At 45.3% G+C, this 18,922-nt stretch overlaps 1 protein-coding gene across 1 annotated transcript in view; it reads left to right on the top strand.

Moving 5' to 3' along the window:
• ntm (neurotrimin) overlaps positions 1-18,922 on the top strand; it is a 511,763-nt gene that overhangs the window by 339,295 nt on the left and 153,546 nt on the right. The window contains exon 2 of the mRNA XM_030100686.1: positions 10,101-10,191. Coding sequence (XP_029956546.1) covers positions 10,101-10,191 — 91 coding nt within the window. The remainder of the gene's footprint in view (positions 1-10,100; positions 10,192-18,922) is intronic.

An 18,922-nucleotide genomic window follows, 5' to 3' on the forward strand; every position in this document is an offset into this window, starting at 1 on the left:
CTCCACCGCTCCTCCTCCACTCCACTTCTCCACCTCTCCACCGCTCCTCCACCGCTCCTCCTCCACTCCACTCCTCCACGTCTCCACCGCTCCTCCACGTCTCCACCGCTCCTCCACGTCTCCACCGCTCCTCCACCGCTCCTCCACCGCTCCTCCTCCACTCCTCCACCGCTCCTCCACCACTCCTCCTCCACTCCTCCACCGCTCCTCCTCCACTCCTCCACCGCTCCTCCACCACTCCTCCTCCACTCCTCCACCACTCCTCCACCGCTCCTCCACCACTCCTCCTCCACTCCTCCACCGCTCCTCCACCACTCCTCCTCCACTCCTCCACCGCTCCTCCTCCACTCCTCCACCGCTCCTCCACCACTCCTCCTCCACTCCTCCACCGCTCCTCCTCCACTCCTCCACCGCTCCTCCACCACTCCTCCTCCACTCCTCCACCACTCCTCCACCGCTCCTCCACCACTCCTCCTCCACTCCTCCACCGCTCCTCCACCGCTCCTCCACCGCTCCTCCACTCCTCCACCTCTCCTCCACCACTCCTCCACCTCCCCTCCAGCTCCACCGCTCCTCCTCCACTCCTCCACCGCTCCTCCACCACTCCTCCACCGCTCCTCCACCCACAGTAAAGCTGGAGGTGTTGGATTCCACCCAGTAATGAGTGCAGGTTGTCACATCCAGACATAGAAAAGACACACACACACACACACACACACACACACACACACACACACACACACACACACACACACACACACACACCTTGGGAGTCAAACTAATTAAAACTTATTATCGTTTCTTCCATGTGGATCCCCGACCTGCAGATTAGGAGACAGAGATGTAAAGTAGATTATTTCACATTTTAATGACGGTCGAATTGGAAAGGCACGCGCTGCCAGAGCACGGGAAAATGACAACGCCGTCAATTCCGCGGCGCTGCGATTCCAGGTTGGGCTCTCATGTTTGCGCGACTTCATTACCGCCACTCTGCGCTCGGACAAATTGAAGCGAAAGTGCTGAGAGGCAAAACAGTGGCTGTTGAAAAGCACAGGTGAATGCTGGGATTAAATGCGTGCGAGCCGGAGCCATTGTGAGCGCCGTCTGAATAATTGCATGCACGATTTGCCTTTTTTTTTTTCCCTTTCCTGTTCTAGCAGGGCCGCCGTGCGTCACGCTGAGAGCAGGACCGGGCGGCCGGCGGCGCTGCCAGACAGGAAAGCCTCCAGTAATTAGACCAGCCCGGGCGAGCGTGACTGGCGGTGATTAGCGGCGGAGCGGCTCCTCTGTCCGTCCGCCGTTTCCCTCCGTCGGGGATAATGAGTCTGGATCAGTCATGAAAACAATGCAGATTCCACTAAGTGCTCGTGTAGAGGACAAAACAATAACGGACAGAAATGAACACATCCCGGACGTTCAGGAAAAGGCTAACCAGGATTCACAGGCCGTCACAGCGCCCTCTACAGGATGAGCAGGTCACTACATCTCATTCACTCAAGAATTCATTACTTTCACTCATTCTATCGAAAATATGTAAGGAAACATTCTCCTTTACACTTTATGGCGATATTCTGTTTGCATTGTGACGATTTACCAAATCCTAAAAATAAATAAATAAAAATCCAGATTTCTCTCTGAGTAAGTTCCCTCCTCATGATCTGGTCACATGACCACAGCTTCACCTGACTCCTGAACGGCTTCAGGTTGAACACCGGAGGAAGAAGAACTGCGTTAAATAGATCTGCTGTTTTCTGAAACTACATCAAGAGTAAAACTGCCGGCCGAGAATCTTCATGTTCCGCTAATTATCCACACAAACCTGAAGAATAAACCCAGAACAGTGTCTCAGATCCATCAACACGTCTGTCTTCTCGTCTTCATATAGACTCCGGCGTGCTACTTGGCAAAACCATATTCGTTCTTGTTCTATATCACCGTAAATCACTGAGTGGTTCCTCTGTTCATCTCTTGTTCATGATGATCAGAAATTCAAACCTGCTGATCCCCTTCAGAATCACACCATCCAATTCATCTTCATTTGTTTCTTTTCCATTAAACAAGAGTTCCGCACTTCCTACTTGCGTTTGCTTAAGCTTCAGGTTCCTGATGTGCGTCTGCGTGCAGGTGTGTGTTTGATGCCTTCCTGAATCCCGTCTCTTCCTGCACAACGTCCAGAGGACAGCCGGCCTGAGAGGCCGTCTGTGAAGACATCAGGACCGTGGTTATGAGACGACAAACGAGCCGAACACGCGGCGTAATCACAGCAGCGCAGTCGTAGCTGATGGGGCTGAAAACGCTCTGCGAATTATCCAAACAAAGGCGGAACATTCTTCAGCCGCCGCTGAGTTTTATTCCTCTCTTCACGGCCTGGAGATGACAGACTGCCACGAGGCTGTTAAAAAGAAATCAGAGTAATCAAGCATCGATTGTACGGCGGGAGCCGGAGTCGGTCCGACGCACCGCCGCCCGGCAGATCGAGGGGGGGGACGGGAGGCGCGTCTCGGGCGGTAAATGTTAAGCACGGGCCTCCAGTCGTCCCGCGGGTCCAGCATCTGCTCCAATTACAGCCGGCGCGGCTGCCATCGGAAACGAGCCGAGCGGAGACGGGAAATGAATAGCGTGAATTATAAAGTGTGGAAAACGTGTATGTGTGGAAAAACGCAACTGCTCGGCGTCCATCCGCCCCTCCGTTATCCCGACTGTATTCGCCTGAGCGATAATAAAACGGCACAGCTTCGGTGACAGAACTCTCTGACTTTAATGGCTGCTTTGATTTAACGACCAATCATTTTAAAGTAGCTAATAAAGACACAACTCCGTGTTTTAAGGGGATATTTATGCAGTGTTGACACTAAGTGCTCTATCTATGGTACGGCACATAATTTACGCCGCATTACTACTAAGTTATTACACTTTGTGTTTTCTATTAGCGTCGCAGGGTTTCCGCCGACGTCAGCAGCATCAGAACAAGCCCGAGCTCACACGGTATGCATTATTAAAGTGGTGTTTTTATCAGCAAGAAGCTCATAAAAACAGGAGCAGATCCAGACCTGCAGGATCCAGATTCCAGATACACCCAGGCGCGTCCAGCGAGCGAGAACAGGCCTCCCATCGCTCCCTCCCTTCATCCCCCCTCCAAACATCAATACCGCCAGACGACGGGCCTGAACCGGGCTGCAGAGCAGCGTTACTCATCCCACCGACAGGCAGCAGCGCTCTCCTCCTGAAAATGGCTTTTCTGTGAACATAACGTGGAAATATTAACCTGCCGGCGTCTCTCCTGCCGGGATTGGCTGAAAAGATGACTGCTGTAAGCCTTCGTGTTTTTTTAAGGCTAACAGAGAGAAATGTGAGCTTCCAGTGAATTCATGCTGCTAATTCCAGGTGTGGAGGGATTACCTGTTTACCAGCAGGGCAGCTTGGCTGCAGGAAGAGCGTCTTGCTGTTCGGTTATCTGGCGATGCTGTCGGCGTCCTGCAGCAGTTTATCACCCAGTGATAGAATCGGTTATGCTGCTAAATGAACATTGGTGGATTGGAAACGTCTTCATGAGCCATACCTGTTCGATGCAGCCGAGTGAATAGAAGACGAGAATTAATAGAATCTGTGAATTTCCCCCTGAAATCTGCGTTCCTTTCAGTTCGGGACAAGAGAACTCTGAGTTTTACTGGAATTGACAGACGTTACGGCCAGATATGATCCAGATGGACGCGTCCATTCCGCTCAAAATATTGTTTTATTTCTTTATTTGGCAGACTTGTTAGATCTTCAATACTATGGAGGCCCTAAACACACTTTTTATTTTCCCTCCTTTTTGTTGTGATCACGACTGATTAGTGTGTCCATTTTGGACGGGTCCATTTCTGAAGGATGCATTTTTGGACAAATTCCGGTCTAAATATTGTTTAACAATTTGTGTTATAAATACATGATAAAATCCTTTTTTTCTCTGTGTTGCCGTGAACGCCGTGCTGCTCTGACACGACCTGCATAGAGACAGCTTTTGTACATGTGTGGTTTAGAGTTCTGATGCTCATGAATGAAGGACTGTCTCGTACCGTGGAAGACTACTCACTGGTGACAGTATCGGATGCATATGTGTGTGTTTAGATGACTTATTGATTAAATATTTCATGTGTGGCCATAAATGACACCAGGAAAAAGAGAGAAGAAGATGCAAAATCCTCCCAAGCCCCCCTCCGATCACTGAGCTGCAGATTTGGGCTGGACTAGGAGTGATGGAAACTGAAAACCCCTCCATATACAAACACGCTGTCGGTAACATGAGTGATTCTAACACAGTATTGATTCAGCAGATAAGCCGTCTTGTGCAGGAAGTCGATGTCTACGTCAAGAGGGGCAATTAACAGAGGAAGGATTAAATCCCATTCATTTTCATTACAAGTAGGACATGACAATAAAATGATTTATTTAAAAACATCAAGTAAACTTATAAAGTATTTGAACTTTTGATTGTTCATTAATGGAAATTTCACTTTTAATTTTGTGCTTAGTTTATCTGTGTATGTATGTGTCGGGGTTCCTAAAGTATGGCGTAGCTGAAGATGACTGTTTAAGGTGTTTATTTTATTGCTTCATAATCTCCTGCGACGAAAAATACTTGCAAGTTTGAAACAAAAGAAAGTATTTACAATATTTCCAGAAGGCTTTGGTGTGTTCTGAACTCCTCCATTAAGTCTTAGTCGCAGCCAATAAACACAATGTTTGTAGTCAGTTTCCTCTTCCAGTGCCTGCATCTGGACTTCCAGCTCCACCAAACCCTGTTAAACCCTGTTAAACTGTCTGTCAGCAGCCAACATGGCTGCTTTATCCCCCTAAGCCCCGCCCACTGGGCTGCTCTACGGTCCATAAGCCCCTCCCACTGGGCTGATTAATACTCCATAAGCCCCTCCCACTGGGCGGTTTAATACTCCATAAACCTCGCCCATTGGTTGCTCTGTACTCCATAAGCCCCTCCCACTGGGTTGTTTAATACCCCATAAGCCCCTCCCACTGCGCACTGCAAACAAAACAATACATTCACAAAAGGCATCATTACGGTCCTTAAATGAAAAGAAAATCATATTAAACGAGTCTGAGCCAAAGATAATGAGCATCTCATGAGTACAGGACGTCTCCTAGGTTCATATTAAGCACTTAAATAACAGAAAATAGAGCTAATTGGTGAGGAAGCTGACAGCAGCGGGTCGGGAGCCGTTTTCCCGCCCAGTGCCCCTTTAAGAGGGAGGCTGTAGAAGCGCCTCTGTTTGGCCGACCGACTGCTGCTTCCGGGAACAACATGGCGGCGTCCGGTGAGTGTTTCTCCTCTGAACTGTCCGTGTGTGAGCGTTGAGGAGAGGAGGGCAGTCGAGGGAACAGCCGCTGGTCTGCAGAGCGGTTCTAGCCGGAATCACTTGGGGCGGGGGGTTTAAAAGTGATGTAGCAAGCGAAGACGGAGGGAAGTTTGGCGTCGTGTGCGCGCGCTTTCGTGTCAAATTGTAATAGAACATGGACCCGAGGGTCCAGATTCCGCTGCGGAACACTGAAATGCCCCCTTCCCTCCATTTCAGTGTTTGTGGCTATCCGCACTTTGCTTTAAGTGAGCGACTGTTTGATATCAGCAGCGGTGGACGAGGCTGAAGTTAGCTTCCGGTTGGGCATTTAAGGGGAAAGTCAAGGGATTTTTTTCCCATCTAGTACGGCTATTTATCTGTTTTCTGTACCACGTATTGATATAAAAACACTTTTTAACATTTTAACTGAGACGAAAACATTACGAGACAATCAAAATTGAATATATACAACAGTTCTGGACTCGATTGTTCTAAAGATGTTACAATTTCACACAAACACGGTTTCTGATTTGTGGAACCTTTTTTAGACTTGTGAAAATAGAAAAATGTGCATAGTTGACTGCATTTTTGACTGCTTTGAATCAGATCCAGACCAAAAACCACTGGACCTGGACTTCTCATATCTAGAGCAGACTATTCTACAGATGTTAAACTTTCATTAAAATGCTGTTTCTGATCTGTGAAATACTTTCTGGAGTGTGAGGTTGGAGGGCAACATGCACTCTGAGAGTGAACTTTGTGTGGTTTATAGTTGAACTGTCTGGAGGAACGATGCCTTTGATTGTGTGTGTGTGTGTGTGTGTGTGTGTGTGTGTGTGTGTGTGGTGAGGAGATCCTTTCAAATAAGAGGAGCTCACTCCGAGAGGTGAGGGCATCTGGACATCATGGTCAGTGTTGAAATGTTCAAATCTAATGTAGCAGCAGCTCAGCGTACAAGAGCCAGAGAAAGACTGCAGTAATAACAGTTTACTGACACACACACAAACACACACACACACACACACACACACAGACACACACACACACACACACACACACACACACACACACACACAGTGCAAACACTGGCTGTTAGTCTGGTGGGAGGAGGTATCGACGGTCGTGCTGTTCGGTCTTGTTGTTTGGGAAGCTGGTCGATGCGCTGCAGCCAGTATTGGTGTTACATTAGTTCAGGATGCTCTGAATTGAACATGTCCTTTAGTTTTTATTTCACTTTAATGTTGGTTTAGTGCTGGAGCTTCTCAGAAACGCGGCGGCTGAAGCAGGACTGAAAGCTCACAGCCGACCGGTGAAGGAACGTCGCTCTGCTGCTTCATGTTGTTAGATCAAGGTGAATTCTGGGATGTTTCAGTATCTTTGATGAATCCTTTCAGAATCATTCGTGACTGAAGAGGCCTTGAATTGACGTATGAATTCAGGAGTAAGTTGATGATTGCCTGAATCCTGTCGGGTCGAGGCCGTCTCTCCGGCTTTGGTTGGAGTTTGTTTACGACCTTGACGAGAATGTGGACGAGCCGACGGGAGACCCGGTTAATTCCTCCAGAATCTGTGCGTGGAGATAAATCAGCAGAAGGCAGCAGGGTTTGGTTTAAATCATCTCGGCTCTGAAGCGGCGCGGTGACTCCCAAGAGTTACGAGCCAATCTCGGCCGCCATGTTGAAAGTGCTGAGTCTCAGCGGGAGCGGCTTCCTGCACTCCCAGCCGGGCGTCCTTGGATTCAGAAAGTAGGAGGAGGGAAGGAGAAGTTCTGAGCAGGGTAAAGTTTACACATCGTGTAGATTCAGAATCATGAAAGTGTTGAAATGAGAGCTGAGAACCTGCAGGAGTCCTAAAATTAAAACATTTTCTGAACTGAACTCGCAGAAAGTGTAAAGGAGAGAAACGAAGATGTGAGATAAGCTTCACTCCAAAACGGTCAAAGCTTCCACAGCTTCAGGCTCATTAGGAGATTAAAAAGACGGAGATAATAAATATCAATAGTTTCAGTTGATGTGAAATCCTGAGCAGGAATCCCTCCTGATGAGCTGAAGCCTGTGGGGTTGATGGAGAGCTCAGGGAAGCCGGTCTCACCCTCCGCTCTTCACTGGGAAGGACTGGGAGGGAAAGCAGTCGCTCATTAATTCTCCAGGATGGACTAATCCATCATGATTTAAATCAGTCCAGTCTTTTGCTTCCAGCTGGAGCTTTTATCAATTACATGCTTCAATGAAATGTGAGATTTAACAACAGAAAGCTTCACTTTGCAGTCGTGCAGATTTTCCAACAGTGACGGCGTCCGCAGATGTTTCAGATCCAGAATGTAATGTGGTCCAGAAGGGTCAGATATTCTTCAGGACCTCATCAAGACAAACGGCCGTCCAGCTCGACCAAAGCCGATCAGCTGAGCCGATCGATACCAAGCAGGAAGAACGAAGCCGTCTGGACGGTCCTCCATCCTGAGAGCAGATCAACCAGCCGGCAGCCAGTTTTCATTTCAGTGGTGAACCAGACGGGTCCAGCCGTCCCTCTTTTCCAGTCCAGAATCAGTGTTTCTGGGATTCTCATTTTAAAAAAACAAAACAGTTTTTCTGCTTTAGTGTTTTGATCTCATCCTGAAAACTTCTTTTAACAGAAAAGGTTTTCTGTTAAAAGAATCACCTCCATGGAGAGAAAAGCATTTGTAATTCAGATTCTGAGCCCACAATAATTTCAGATTTTTAAAGTAGGTGTAAACAGATGTGACCAGAGAGACTCCGCTGGAGAAAATACTCAGGAAATAATGAAGAGAATTTCTACGTTTTCACAACCAGAAGAACTTTTCTTCTGACTTTTCACAGAACAAATTCACAAAAAAACAAACAAAAAAAAACCCTTTAAAATAAACGCAGTGCCTCTCATAAGCTTTTAAAGAGTGAAGTTTTTCCTTTGTTCACCAAAAGTGTGTGAATTTAAAAAAAAAAGAACAATAACTTACAAATATGAATTGGGTATTTTCAGAGATTTAATCATTTTATTTGTTTTGGCTCCTCAGTCTTATTGGAAATATTTTTTTTCATTTGTTGATTTCTGTAATTCTTATTTCTGTCGGTCAGAAATGCAGATAAAGAAACTCATTGATCATAAACAAACGTTAGATTGGAGTCAGAATTCTGAGATTAAAGTCAAACCTGTCAGATTCAAATCATTCAACTTGTCTGAGATTAAAATTAAATTTCTAACTTGTTTCATCACAATTCTGACTGACAGCTCCAATTCTGCCTTTTTCCTGAAATTCTGAGAATAAAGTAAAAAAAAAATAAGCCATGACTCGGCAAACAGTGGTTTGCGTGAGTGGAATAATTTCATGGTTTATGAGACGTATTGCTGCTTTCTGGAAGATATTTATTGTATTTGTAGTCAATTTGAAGGCTGATCGCCACAGTTCTACAGTCAGACATGGAAGGAAGAAAAGAACAGTTAAGAACAGTTAATTTGTTTCCTTTGTTTACAAACAATTAATTTTTTACTTAATTTTCAGAGATAATTTATTCACATCAAACTGAGATTTGAGGATTGTCAGTTCGCTTTATTGAATAGTTCCTTCAGATTTTTCCAAGAATGAAACAAATTAGTGTCAGATGCAAAAATACCAAAACACCTCTGAATTTTTTAATATACAGTAAAAACAGTTTGGGACCGATGACAGAGCCATGGGGTTCTCCACAGGTGACCTGGACAAACTGGGTCTATTCAGTAAATACCTTTCTGGCCAACAGTGTCTCTCAGACCAGATTCCTCCAGTTAACGTCAGGAATATTTTATGCTCTCTATTCAGTATCTAAAGTTTTCTGCAGGTATATTCATGGTTTTCCTTTGTATTTTTTCTTCTATCTGCATTATTGCATGAGGAGTTGTTCTGTTTTCTCTAAATCCAAACTGATTTTCACTTCATAATGTATGTTTACAAATGTATTAATCCAATTATTTAAGAGTTTCTGTAGAAAACCGAGGAAGAGGTGATGTTCTGCTGGAGCTCTTTTCAATTTTTATTGTCAGAGTTCTGAGAATGAAGTTTTGGTATTTCTGTTTTGATCATTTCAGTGATTAATTGTCACATTCAAGGCACTGATGTTTTTTCCTGACTGGTTTCTGTCTTTCCTCTCCTGATTCGCACTTTTCCTAAACCTTCTGGATCACAGTTGTTTCCTGACGCTCTGTGGTTCTGCTCCCTGAGACAGAACCTTCCAGCTGTCCCTGGTCTCATTTCTGGGGGACAGAATGGTCTTTTATCTGTCTCCCGCGCTGTCACGTGCGTGTCGACGTGCGCGCGGCGCCCCGGAGCGTCTCTTCCCGCAAACATCCCGAAACTTGCCTCGCGCCTGCAGCCGAACATGCGTCCTCTGCCCGCCCGCGCTCGTGCAGCCCGCCGCACGCGCACGAAGCGCTCCGCCGCACGCGCACGAGGGGCTCCGCTGATTGGAGCGCCGCGCGCCCGCCTGTCTCCAGACGCGGCGGAGGTCTGACGGCGCGTGCTTCCTCCCGCACGGCACGCGGCGCTGCGCGGCGGGGCTACCTGGCCACGGGACCCGGATTAGGACCGATGAGCAGGGGCTGAGATAATCCCCCCCCTCCCGGGACCGTTCGACTCGCTGCGGGATCCGCGCGCTCGTTATTCGTGCCTCCACCTGCGCGGGCTGCGGACGATGTCTGTCCGCGGAGGACACGCGGACGCGGTGTCCAGGCGCGCGCTGCTGCTCTCTCTCAGGATGCTGCTTCTTGTGCCCGCAGGGTTGCCGGTGCGCAGCCAGGGGGACTCCCAGTCCGACAACAGAGTCATGGACAACATCACGGTCCGGCAGGGAGAGACCGTCTTCCTCAGGTGAGTCCCCGGTCCCCGGTCCCCGGTCCCGCCTCTTCCCCCGCTGGGTTTGGACTTTGGAAGTTGTGCCGTCGGGCTGCGGAGTGTCTCATTGTGCAGACGGAGACATGAGTGAAGTGTTGTGTGTCTCTATCGTGTAGCGGCTGAGGGGGAAGAGGGGGAGGAAGAGGAGGAGGAGGAAGAGGAGGTGGATTTCAGAGGATTAGTCTCTGGAAAACACTCAATTCAGAAGCGATACTCTGCTAATCTCCCGCTGCTGCTAACGAGAGACTTACCGCTTTTAATTGTTGTGTGGCAGCGCAGAACTAAAGGTGGAGAAGGGGGGAGGGGGGGGGGGGGGGGGGTCAGGACAGACTCAGCTGCGGCACTGCCTCTCTCTCTGCGGAGGCTGCATGTTCTCCCTGAATGTACATCGCTCTTCTTTCTTTCTGCTGTTCAGAAATGAACATTTGGGTCAAATCTGCACAGCATGCCAAAAACAATCTGCCTGCATTCACAATAAGACCAACAAAGAATCCAGTTTCCGTGCACGCTGCAGTCACGCACACACACACACACACACACACACACACACACACACACACACACACACACACACACACACACACACCACAGGAGTGTGAAAAGAACACGCCAGCTTCACCTGTGTGATTATGGAATATTTTAATACTGAGAGAAGTTTGTGCTCATCAGTGAATGTCTGATCACAGTTGCATTGGTTAATGTGTGTGTGTGTGTGTGTGTGTGTGTGTGTTCTTGTATTTCTATCCTTGTTGGGGCCAAATGTCCCCACAAGGATAGCAAAACGTGGAACGACGTGCCTTGTGGGGACCTTTTTCCGGTCCTAAGTAGGAGAAACAGTGTTTTCTTGACCATGTTGTTGTTACTGAAAAAAGTAAAAGTGCAAAAACATTTCTTTAGGGTTAGGCTTTGTTGTGGTGTGGGTTAGGGTTAGGGTAAGGGTCAGGGTTAGGGGCTAGACATGAATGGGAGTCAATGGACGGTCCCCACAAGGATAGAAATACAAGACTGTGTGTGTGTGTGTGTGTGTGTGTGTGAATGAGCTCAGTCTTGCTCAGAGAGGCTGCAGGCGTTTCCTCACCTGGCTCCCCACGGCTCTCGTTGATGGACTTTATGGTCAGATATTTGTTTCTTTCAGTCTGTGAGTCTTGCAGACAGAGCCAGGTGGGGAGTGACTCTGCAGCAGGTTGTTGGTCCAGGATGTGTGTCTGCTCACAGAAGGAAAGAACTGATCCCAGTGTGTGAACGTCTACATCAGTGTGTGTTTATATGGAATCACTGTGATGACATGACAGTAGTGTGGGATGTGATTGTGTTTGTTCTATGATGGACCTGTAACCGTCATTGTTAACTGTGTGTGTGTGTGTGTGTGTGAGAGAGAGAGAGAGAGACACACACACTAGCTGTTCCTCGAGGCAGCAGATTGTTCTCGGTGACCTTTCCCCTCCTCCCAGTCTCCCCGGCTTACCGGACACAGACGGATTTATGTTGCTTTCAAGTGCTGTCGGAAATGTCCAGTCTGAGATGAGCAATAATCACTCTGACCTGTGTGTGTGTGTGTGTGTGTGTGTGTGTGTGTGTGTGTGTGTGTGTGTGTGTGTGTGTGTGTGTGTGTGTCTCACTGGAGGTTTGGAGGTTACGGGAACTGTGTTTCCAGCTAATGGTTTAAGTGCTGCTGCCTCTGCAGCGCAGTGGATGTGTGTGTGTGTGTGTGTGGATGTAAGTGCCGGGCTGAGCTGAGGAGAAGTGACGGGGAAATGTGTGTGTGAGTCCCGACATCCACACCGGCTGCTAATGTCTTTGTGTGCACTTGACGGAGGTCAGGCCAGGAAATGTCACGCCGCTTCAGTTCACTGCTCAGACCGGTGAGAATCGACCAAACTCAAACAGGAACCTCAGTCCTGAAGCTACGCTTGAAATTCTTTAATGACTAAATAAGTCCATAAAGAGAAGAGCCATGATGTTATCCACTGATGTGTTGAAGCCTGCTGAAGTTAGCAGGCTTGCTTGTTAAGTTTGGTAAATTCAGCAGTTTGTCCAGTAACGATCATAAAACGGCAGCTTGATGAACAAACCATAAAAAAGAGCTGGACTGCAGACAAACTGTCTAAACAGTCAACTGTTAAATAACTAACACTGCTGTCCAAGTTTTTATTTAGAAGACAGAGAAATGAATCAGGAGTCGTCTACTTTTTAAATATCAAATTAAGACAGGTTCTCAGAAATCTCCACAGGAATTATAATGTGTTTTTCTGGAGGCCTGACTGCTGCAGCAGTTACTGACACTGAGAGAGCGAGGCCTGGTGAACCCGGCTGAACCGATTCATGAAACAAGTCCGTTCTCTTCTCGTCTGCAGTGAGAGCGTTTGTGTTAAAGAAAGACAAAAAAAGCACATGGTACACCTGCAGTGTTGAAACATGGCTCCATTCCATCACAACACCTTTGTGGCCTCTTCCTTCTTCGCTCACCTGATTGTCTGAGGTTATTCTGGAGAATTCTGGAGCTAACTGTAGCTAACAGCGGCGATCTGGGGCTACCTCTGGCTAACAGGAGCTACTTCCAGCTGCCCGGAAGCTGTTTGTAAACTGCTGGATCATCTTTGAAATTTGAATTATGTTTCTGTTCATGAGCTACAAATTCAGAAGAACTCAAGAAAAGTGGAATTAATTAGTAGTTTATCCACAAACATGTTATTCATTCGTTTATTTATTTTATTTTTATGTACAGCAGACCTTAATCATATTAAGCCTGTTGCCTTCAGAAGTCACAAGTGCAACGACAGACAAGAAAAAAATGTGGAAAATAACAGACTGCTGCTTGTGAAACGCTGCAGACGTGTGATGAAGAGAAAACACTTCAGCTGCATCTGGTGTAAAGCAGAGGAAAGAGAACCGTTGTTATGAGGAAGAGTGACTCTCAGTCAGACGTTCTGTCAGAAATGAGATTGTTGTGCTAATCCGTCATTATTCAGCTTCACGTGTTCACATAATGTCGAGCAGTCTGAATAAACACCGTGCACTATTTTCCTCAGATCTGCATTCAGTTCATCAATCCCCGTGTTTCTCCTGAGTAGACAGAATCTCAGACTGGAGCCGAAGCAGGTTCAGCACCGCGGACAGCTCCACAGCACTGTTCACACGCTGGCCTCACAGCTGGGCCAGAATCGGTTCTGGTCCGGATCTGGAGCCTTCCTGGGTGGTTTTCACATCATTCTCCACAGTCCAGTGGATCTGTCTTTAACTGCTTGTGAATCTAAGCCCGTCTGTTGGTGTGAATGTGTGTGACGGTGTCTCTTGTTCTCCTGCGGAGGTCGTATCAGCTCCGTGCTGTCGGCTGATGTCGGATTAACCGGAGAAAACCCTCCTGAGCCCAACCCAGACTCAGACCAAGGACGTGCTGCCGGTGAAACGGTGCTAACCACTGCACCACTGTGCAGCTTGAATCTTTCCTCTGGTACACAGCAAAAACTCAGCCTGTCAGACGTGAAGGTTTTTTTTTTTTTTTTAAATAATGAAACGGGAAAAGCTGCAAAACAAACTAACAGTATGTTTAACAGCAAATAACTGAGAACGACTGGTGGTTTTGAAACTGCTGGGAGTGAAATGTTCATGCAGCTGCAGCACGTCAGTGTTTGTTGTATTCAGATGTTGTGGAAACTAGAAAGGTCGGTGTTTTGTTGTGCTGCTGGTCGATGAGGCCTGCAGGTCTGGAAGTTTCTTGATGCTCGTCAGTCTTCTGGGCCGAGCAGGAACAGCTGTTTGAGCCTTCAGCTGATTCACTCACTCGCTGTCTGAGCCATGCTGTCATGTTAATGTAGAGCTCGGAGCGCAGCGCTGCATGCTATCCTTCTCCATGTGAGCCGAGGAGCTTCTGTTGTCAGCGTTTCAAGATTTAATTGTGATTTGTGAAGTCTGCACAGAGGTCAGGCTGGGTTTCAGCAGCTCTGTTTGCTGGAGTGTCCTGTTTTGATCTTCTGCTTTCTCGTTCATTATTTCATATATTCCTGAAACTCTGCTCCAGCCAGTCTCATCAGCAGGACGGTGCGATCGCACCGCCTGCCTGCTTCTCCTGCAGCTTCTAATGAGCTTTACTTGACCATCCCCTCGCTGTCAGTCAGCCACCTGAGCGACAGCCGCCGTCTGCTCTGCCGGTATGGAGGCGTCACGCTCCCAGCTCCACGCAACGCGTGTTGGTCAGGTCGTGCGTTCCCAGAAAAAGACTGAGCATTCCGGACCGTGAGCGGGGCTAAAAGCCCCGGAGTGAACGTCGGCAGGCAGAGCGCCTCCATCAGTGTGATGAGCCAATTTGTAATACCTTTATAGTCCCTGGGAAATTCGGATGTATTGCATTTGCCTGGCAGAACTGACGCTACAGTCGCAGGACTGAGCGCCCCCGCCGAGCTCGGCGCTAACAAGCTCCCCACTGCCCTTTCTGACAACTGCCAAAACTCGGGTGGCCGCGCCGTAAATTACAGAAAGTCAGAGCCGGCGGCTTCCTTTGTGCCTGCCGTGTTTCCAGCGCCGCGGCCCGAATCGCGGAGATGATGTATAAATATGACCAATTACGGGCTGATCTAGATGTGAGCTTGGCTCCGGCTCGTCGGCTGATCTGCTGCTGAAGCCTCCTGCTGGGCGAGCGCCGCAACACCGCCAAAACATCGGCTTGTTCACAGAAAACCACTGCAACAGGTGGAAAGAAAGAATAATGAGACACTGTGATCAAATCTGCAACCTCGGTACACATTCCCACTTCAAGCATGCTTTATATACTTCTGTAAAAATGTGAGAATTCTTTTAGTTTTAGTTTGCCGCCTTTAACTTTCAGTAGCTTTATTGTTCTAACAATCAGTGGTTTAGTTTGAGGCAGTAAAATGTGTGATGAGGCTTTCTGTCTGTCATGGCTTGTTTGATTTTACCAGTCTATTAATTATTACAATATCCGTCAGCCCAATTTACATATTGAGAAAGACTGGTTGACCTTATCGTTGACAGATGTGATTTTCAATGGCTGCAGATAGCAGCCGGGCGATATGGCAAAAATGTCATATCACGATTTTTTTTAAATTAATATCACGATCACAATTTTATCACGATTCTTTTTATATTGATTTTTCTAGACTAATTTGCGAGTTTGACCATTTTTTCCCCCAATGTTAAACATATAAAACGTATAAAATGTATTTAAACATGTAAAACCCTAAAAGAAAAAAATATAATTTAAGATAAAGAAAGTGGCTTTAATTTAAATAGTGCAGGTTTTTTTCTAATCAAAATGTGCAATGAACACAAACATAAAAAGTAATGAACAGCAATAGAGTGCACTTTGTAACACAAAAACTAAACACACCAAATAGATTATTAAAAAGGGTCAATAAAAATGCAAACTTAGCTGGTTACCTCTTAAAGGGCAACAATTTAGAACAAAAACAATTTAACTTTAATATCTATAACCTGAGTGAATAACACAGCTGCCTGAGAACAATTTTTTGTTCAGAGCTTCTAAGCTTTTATCTCCTTTTAAAAATGAGGTAAAAGATAATGAACAATAAAGTACACTTTTGTGATACAAAAAACTAAACACATCAAATAGCTTTTAGCACAGTTTTAATGGGATATAGTTTTAATAGTTGCGCTATATGACCACTAGAGGGCTCTGTCTCCACTGAAATACAGCCCCTCATCATCCCATTAAATCAAAGACGTTCCACAGACGTTCCTTCAGACTAAAGGTTCGTTTCAGCTGTTAACTTGATGGTTTGTTCACCAAGTGTCTTTTCACATTTCTGTGATTTGTTGTATATAAAATCCCTCATGCTAGCTTGTGAACTGCTAGCGGTAGCTCGCTAGCTAGCATTAGCATCGGTGCTAGCTTCAGCGTCTCTCCCTCCAGCTTGTTGGGGTGTTTCTATGGCGGCTGATCTCTTGTAGATCCTGTACTGCTGCTGTAAACCAGCTCTGCCTGACCCAGCCTCCACCCAGCAGCAGCTCCAGAAGCTCCACAGCGCTCCGCTCGCTGTTAGCTGCCTTTGCATCCCGAACTGGCTGCAGCTGCGTTTTTTTTTTTTTGTTTTTTTTTTTCTTAATCATCATTAATGTTGCTCCGCAAGTATCTATTATGTATGTGGAAAACTGCACTAGAGGGAATATTTAGTTGATATTATCTGAAGCTTTCAGGTAACATCATCACTCCAAAAAATATTATATATAGGTGAAAAAAAAACGAGGAGAACGTGCCCTATAGACGGTTTAACCATCTTTCTGATTTATGAGTTCGTCCCGACGTTATAATCATTAACGATCTAATATCGTCATATCGCACACCCCTAGCTGCAGAGCAGAAGGCTCAAAACTCAAGGATAAATGGTCAAAAACGGCAAAGTCAACAAACACTGCAGGTGAACGCTGCAGATGCTCCTGATGGGAGAATCTGAAGCATTTTAATGAACGGTGAAGCGAACTGATGTCTCATGAAGCATTTCTTCATGTTCAGCCTTATTTTGAGCGCAGATTCACTTTCGGTCCTTAAGTCCTCTTCAGAAAACACCTTAAGAGCTGCAGGAAAGATAACCATGCACAGAAATAAACGAGCTCTTACAAGTCTACAAATCGCATTTCAAACCGTCCCTGACCTCAGATGTGCAAACATGAAGCACAATATTCTGACATGTAGCTCTCCTTCTGCATCACAGGAACATCTGAAAAGAACAGACGCTGAACTGCTAAATTAAATGCAATAACAGTAACATTAAAATAAAATTTCAAAATAAAAGCGTGGAAGCAACGATGAATTTCACACTGGCAAATCAAAGGCCTGTAAAAACTGAACTGTAGATCAGACCTCTGTAGGCGTCTCTTACAGCAGGCATGTGGGCGGCATGGTGGTGCAGTGGGCAGCCCTCCAGATGCTCGTTTGTATTTAAAGGCCAGTTCACACTACAGGATTTTTTCAATCTTCCCCGATTCAGAGACACACTAGAAGACAACAGAGGACAGATCGCTCCTGATCTTCCTCTCCTGATCTTCTAGTGTGTGTCGCTCTGGAGCAGAACACACACCAGCAGATTCTTCATCAGTCGTCCAGCGTGACTTTGTGTTTCCCTTCATTCCTGAGTTCACGTTCATCTCCACTTTAAATAATAAGCAGAGAACTCATTCATTCCCTCAGTTCATTCATTCACATTGGTGTTGCTCCTTCAGCGGACCCCCCCCCCGCCGCCCCCCCCGCCCGTGTGCGCACGGAGCAAGGACTGCCGGGACCTTGTCAGAAAATGTTAATGTTCCAGTACAGAATAAGGAAACATAGTTTGAGATCATTTTCTTGTAACTTACCCTCCACACTCGATAATAGTTCAGCTTATTAATGTGTGTGTGTTTTTTTTTTCTTTTTTTTTTACTTTTGACTCCCGGGTGGAGCAGTAGAATTGGTACTAGTATAGTAGAATTAGTAGACAAATGACAAATAAAAGCTACTTTTTTTAAAACACCAAATATCTTAAATCATTCGTTTTGTCCCCAGATTGGATAGTTTAAACCACAATAAAAACACGTTGAGCTTTGATTAGGTAAGTTTCATTATATGTCCGCTCTGTCTCTGAAGGCACGGAGTCAGCGGAAATTTTTTATTTTTTTTTTAATATTGATTTTTTTTCTTCCCCATTCTTTTGTGATGGTTAATAATGGAGATGAAATAAAACACTGGAATTATTGCTGGACTGGTGGAGATGCAGATGAATGTATTAGATCGGAGTAGGGCTGCAGCTATCGATTATTTTAGTAATCGATTAATCTATCATTAATTTTGTCGATTAATCGTGTAATCGGATTATATGCGTATATATACATATACATATATATATATACACACACACACATATATATATATATATATATATATATATATATATATATATATTAGTGCTGTCAATTTTAATCGCGATTAATCCATTGAGGTCTGCCAATTGGGTCAAAGAAAGGAACTAGAGGATAATGGTGTTTTTTCCTGACATTGGGACTGATTTATGAGGATTAGATTCTTCATTGCAATCAATCTCAACTTTAAAAAAGTTAATTGTTGAAAGTTCTCCATGAATTAATCACGGTTAATTGCGATCAATGCGATTAAATTGCGATCAATGCAATTAAAACTGACAGCACTAATACATACATATATATATATATATATATATATATATATATATATATATATATATATATATATATATATATATGTATGTATATATATATATATATATATATATAATTTATTTATTTATTTTTTTACATTTTTATTTCATTTTGAGAAGTATAAAACTCACCACTGACAAAAAAATGAGCTACTATTAATACGTGCAGTAACATTTATGAAACTGCACAGGAACACTCATTGCTAGGATGAACATTGCACTTTAAATTTACAAATTTTTTAAATAAAAAAATAAATAAAATACCTGAGGGAGGGCTAAGGCCTTAGCTTCATTATAAAAATGCACATGAAAGCTGATTATTAAAGAACACTTCAAGTACGGCAGGCAATAATCAGTATTATCAAACAATTCCTATTGATATTAATTTGCCATGTGTCTTGTGCAAAAAACAAACAAAAATAATACTGAGGCTGAGTCCAAAACGGCACATTCACCTTTTCAAACTGACAGCTGCCCTAAAATTTTAAAGTGCATTTAAAGGAGTGCATAACAACAATTTCAGAATA

This window comes from Salarias fasciatus, chromosome 10 (genome assembly GCF_902148845.1).
Source record: "Salarias fasciatus chromosome 10, fSalaFa1.1, whole genome shotgun sequence".
In the NCBI taxonomy this organism is placed as follows: domain Eukaryota; kingdom Metazoa; phylum Chordata; class Actinopteri; order Blenniiformes; family Blenniidae; genus Salarias; species Salarias fasciatus.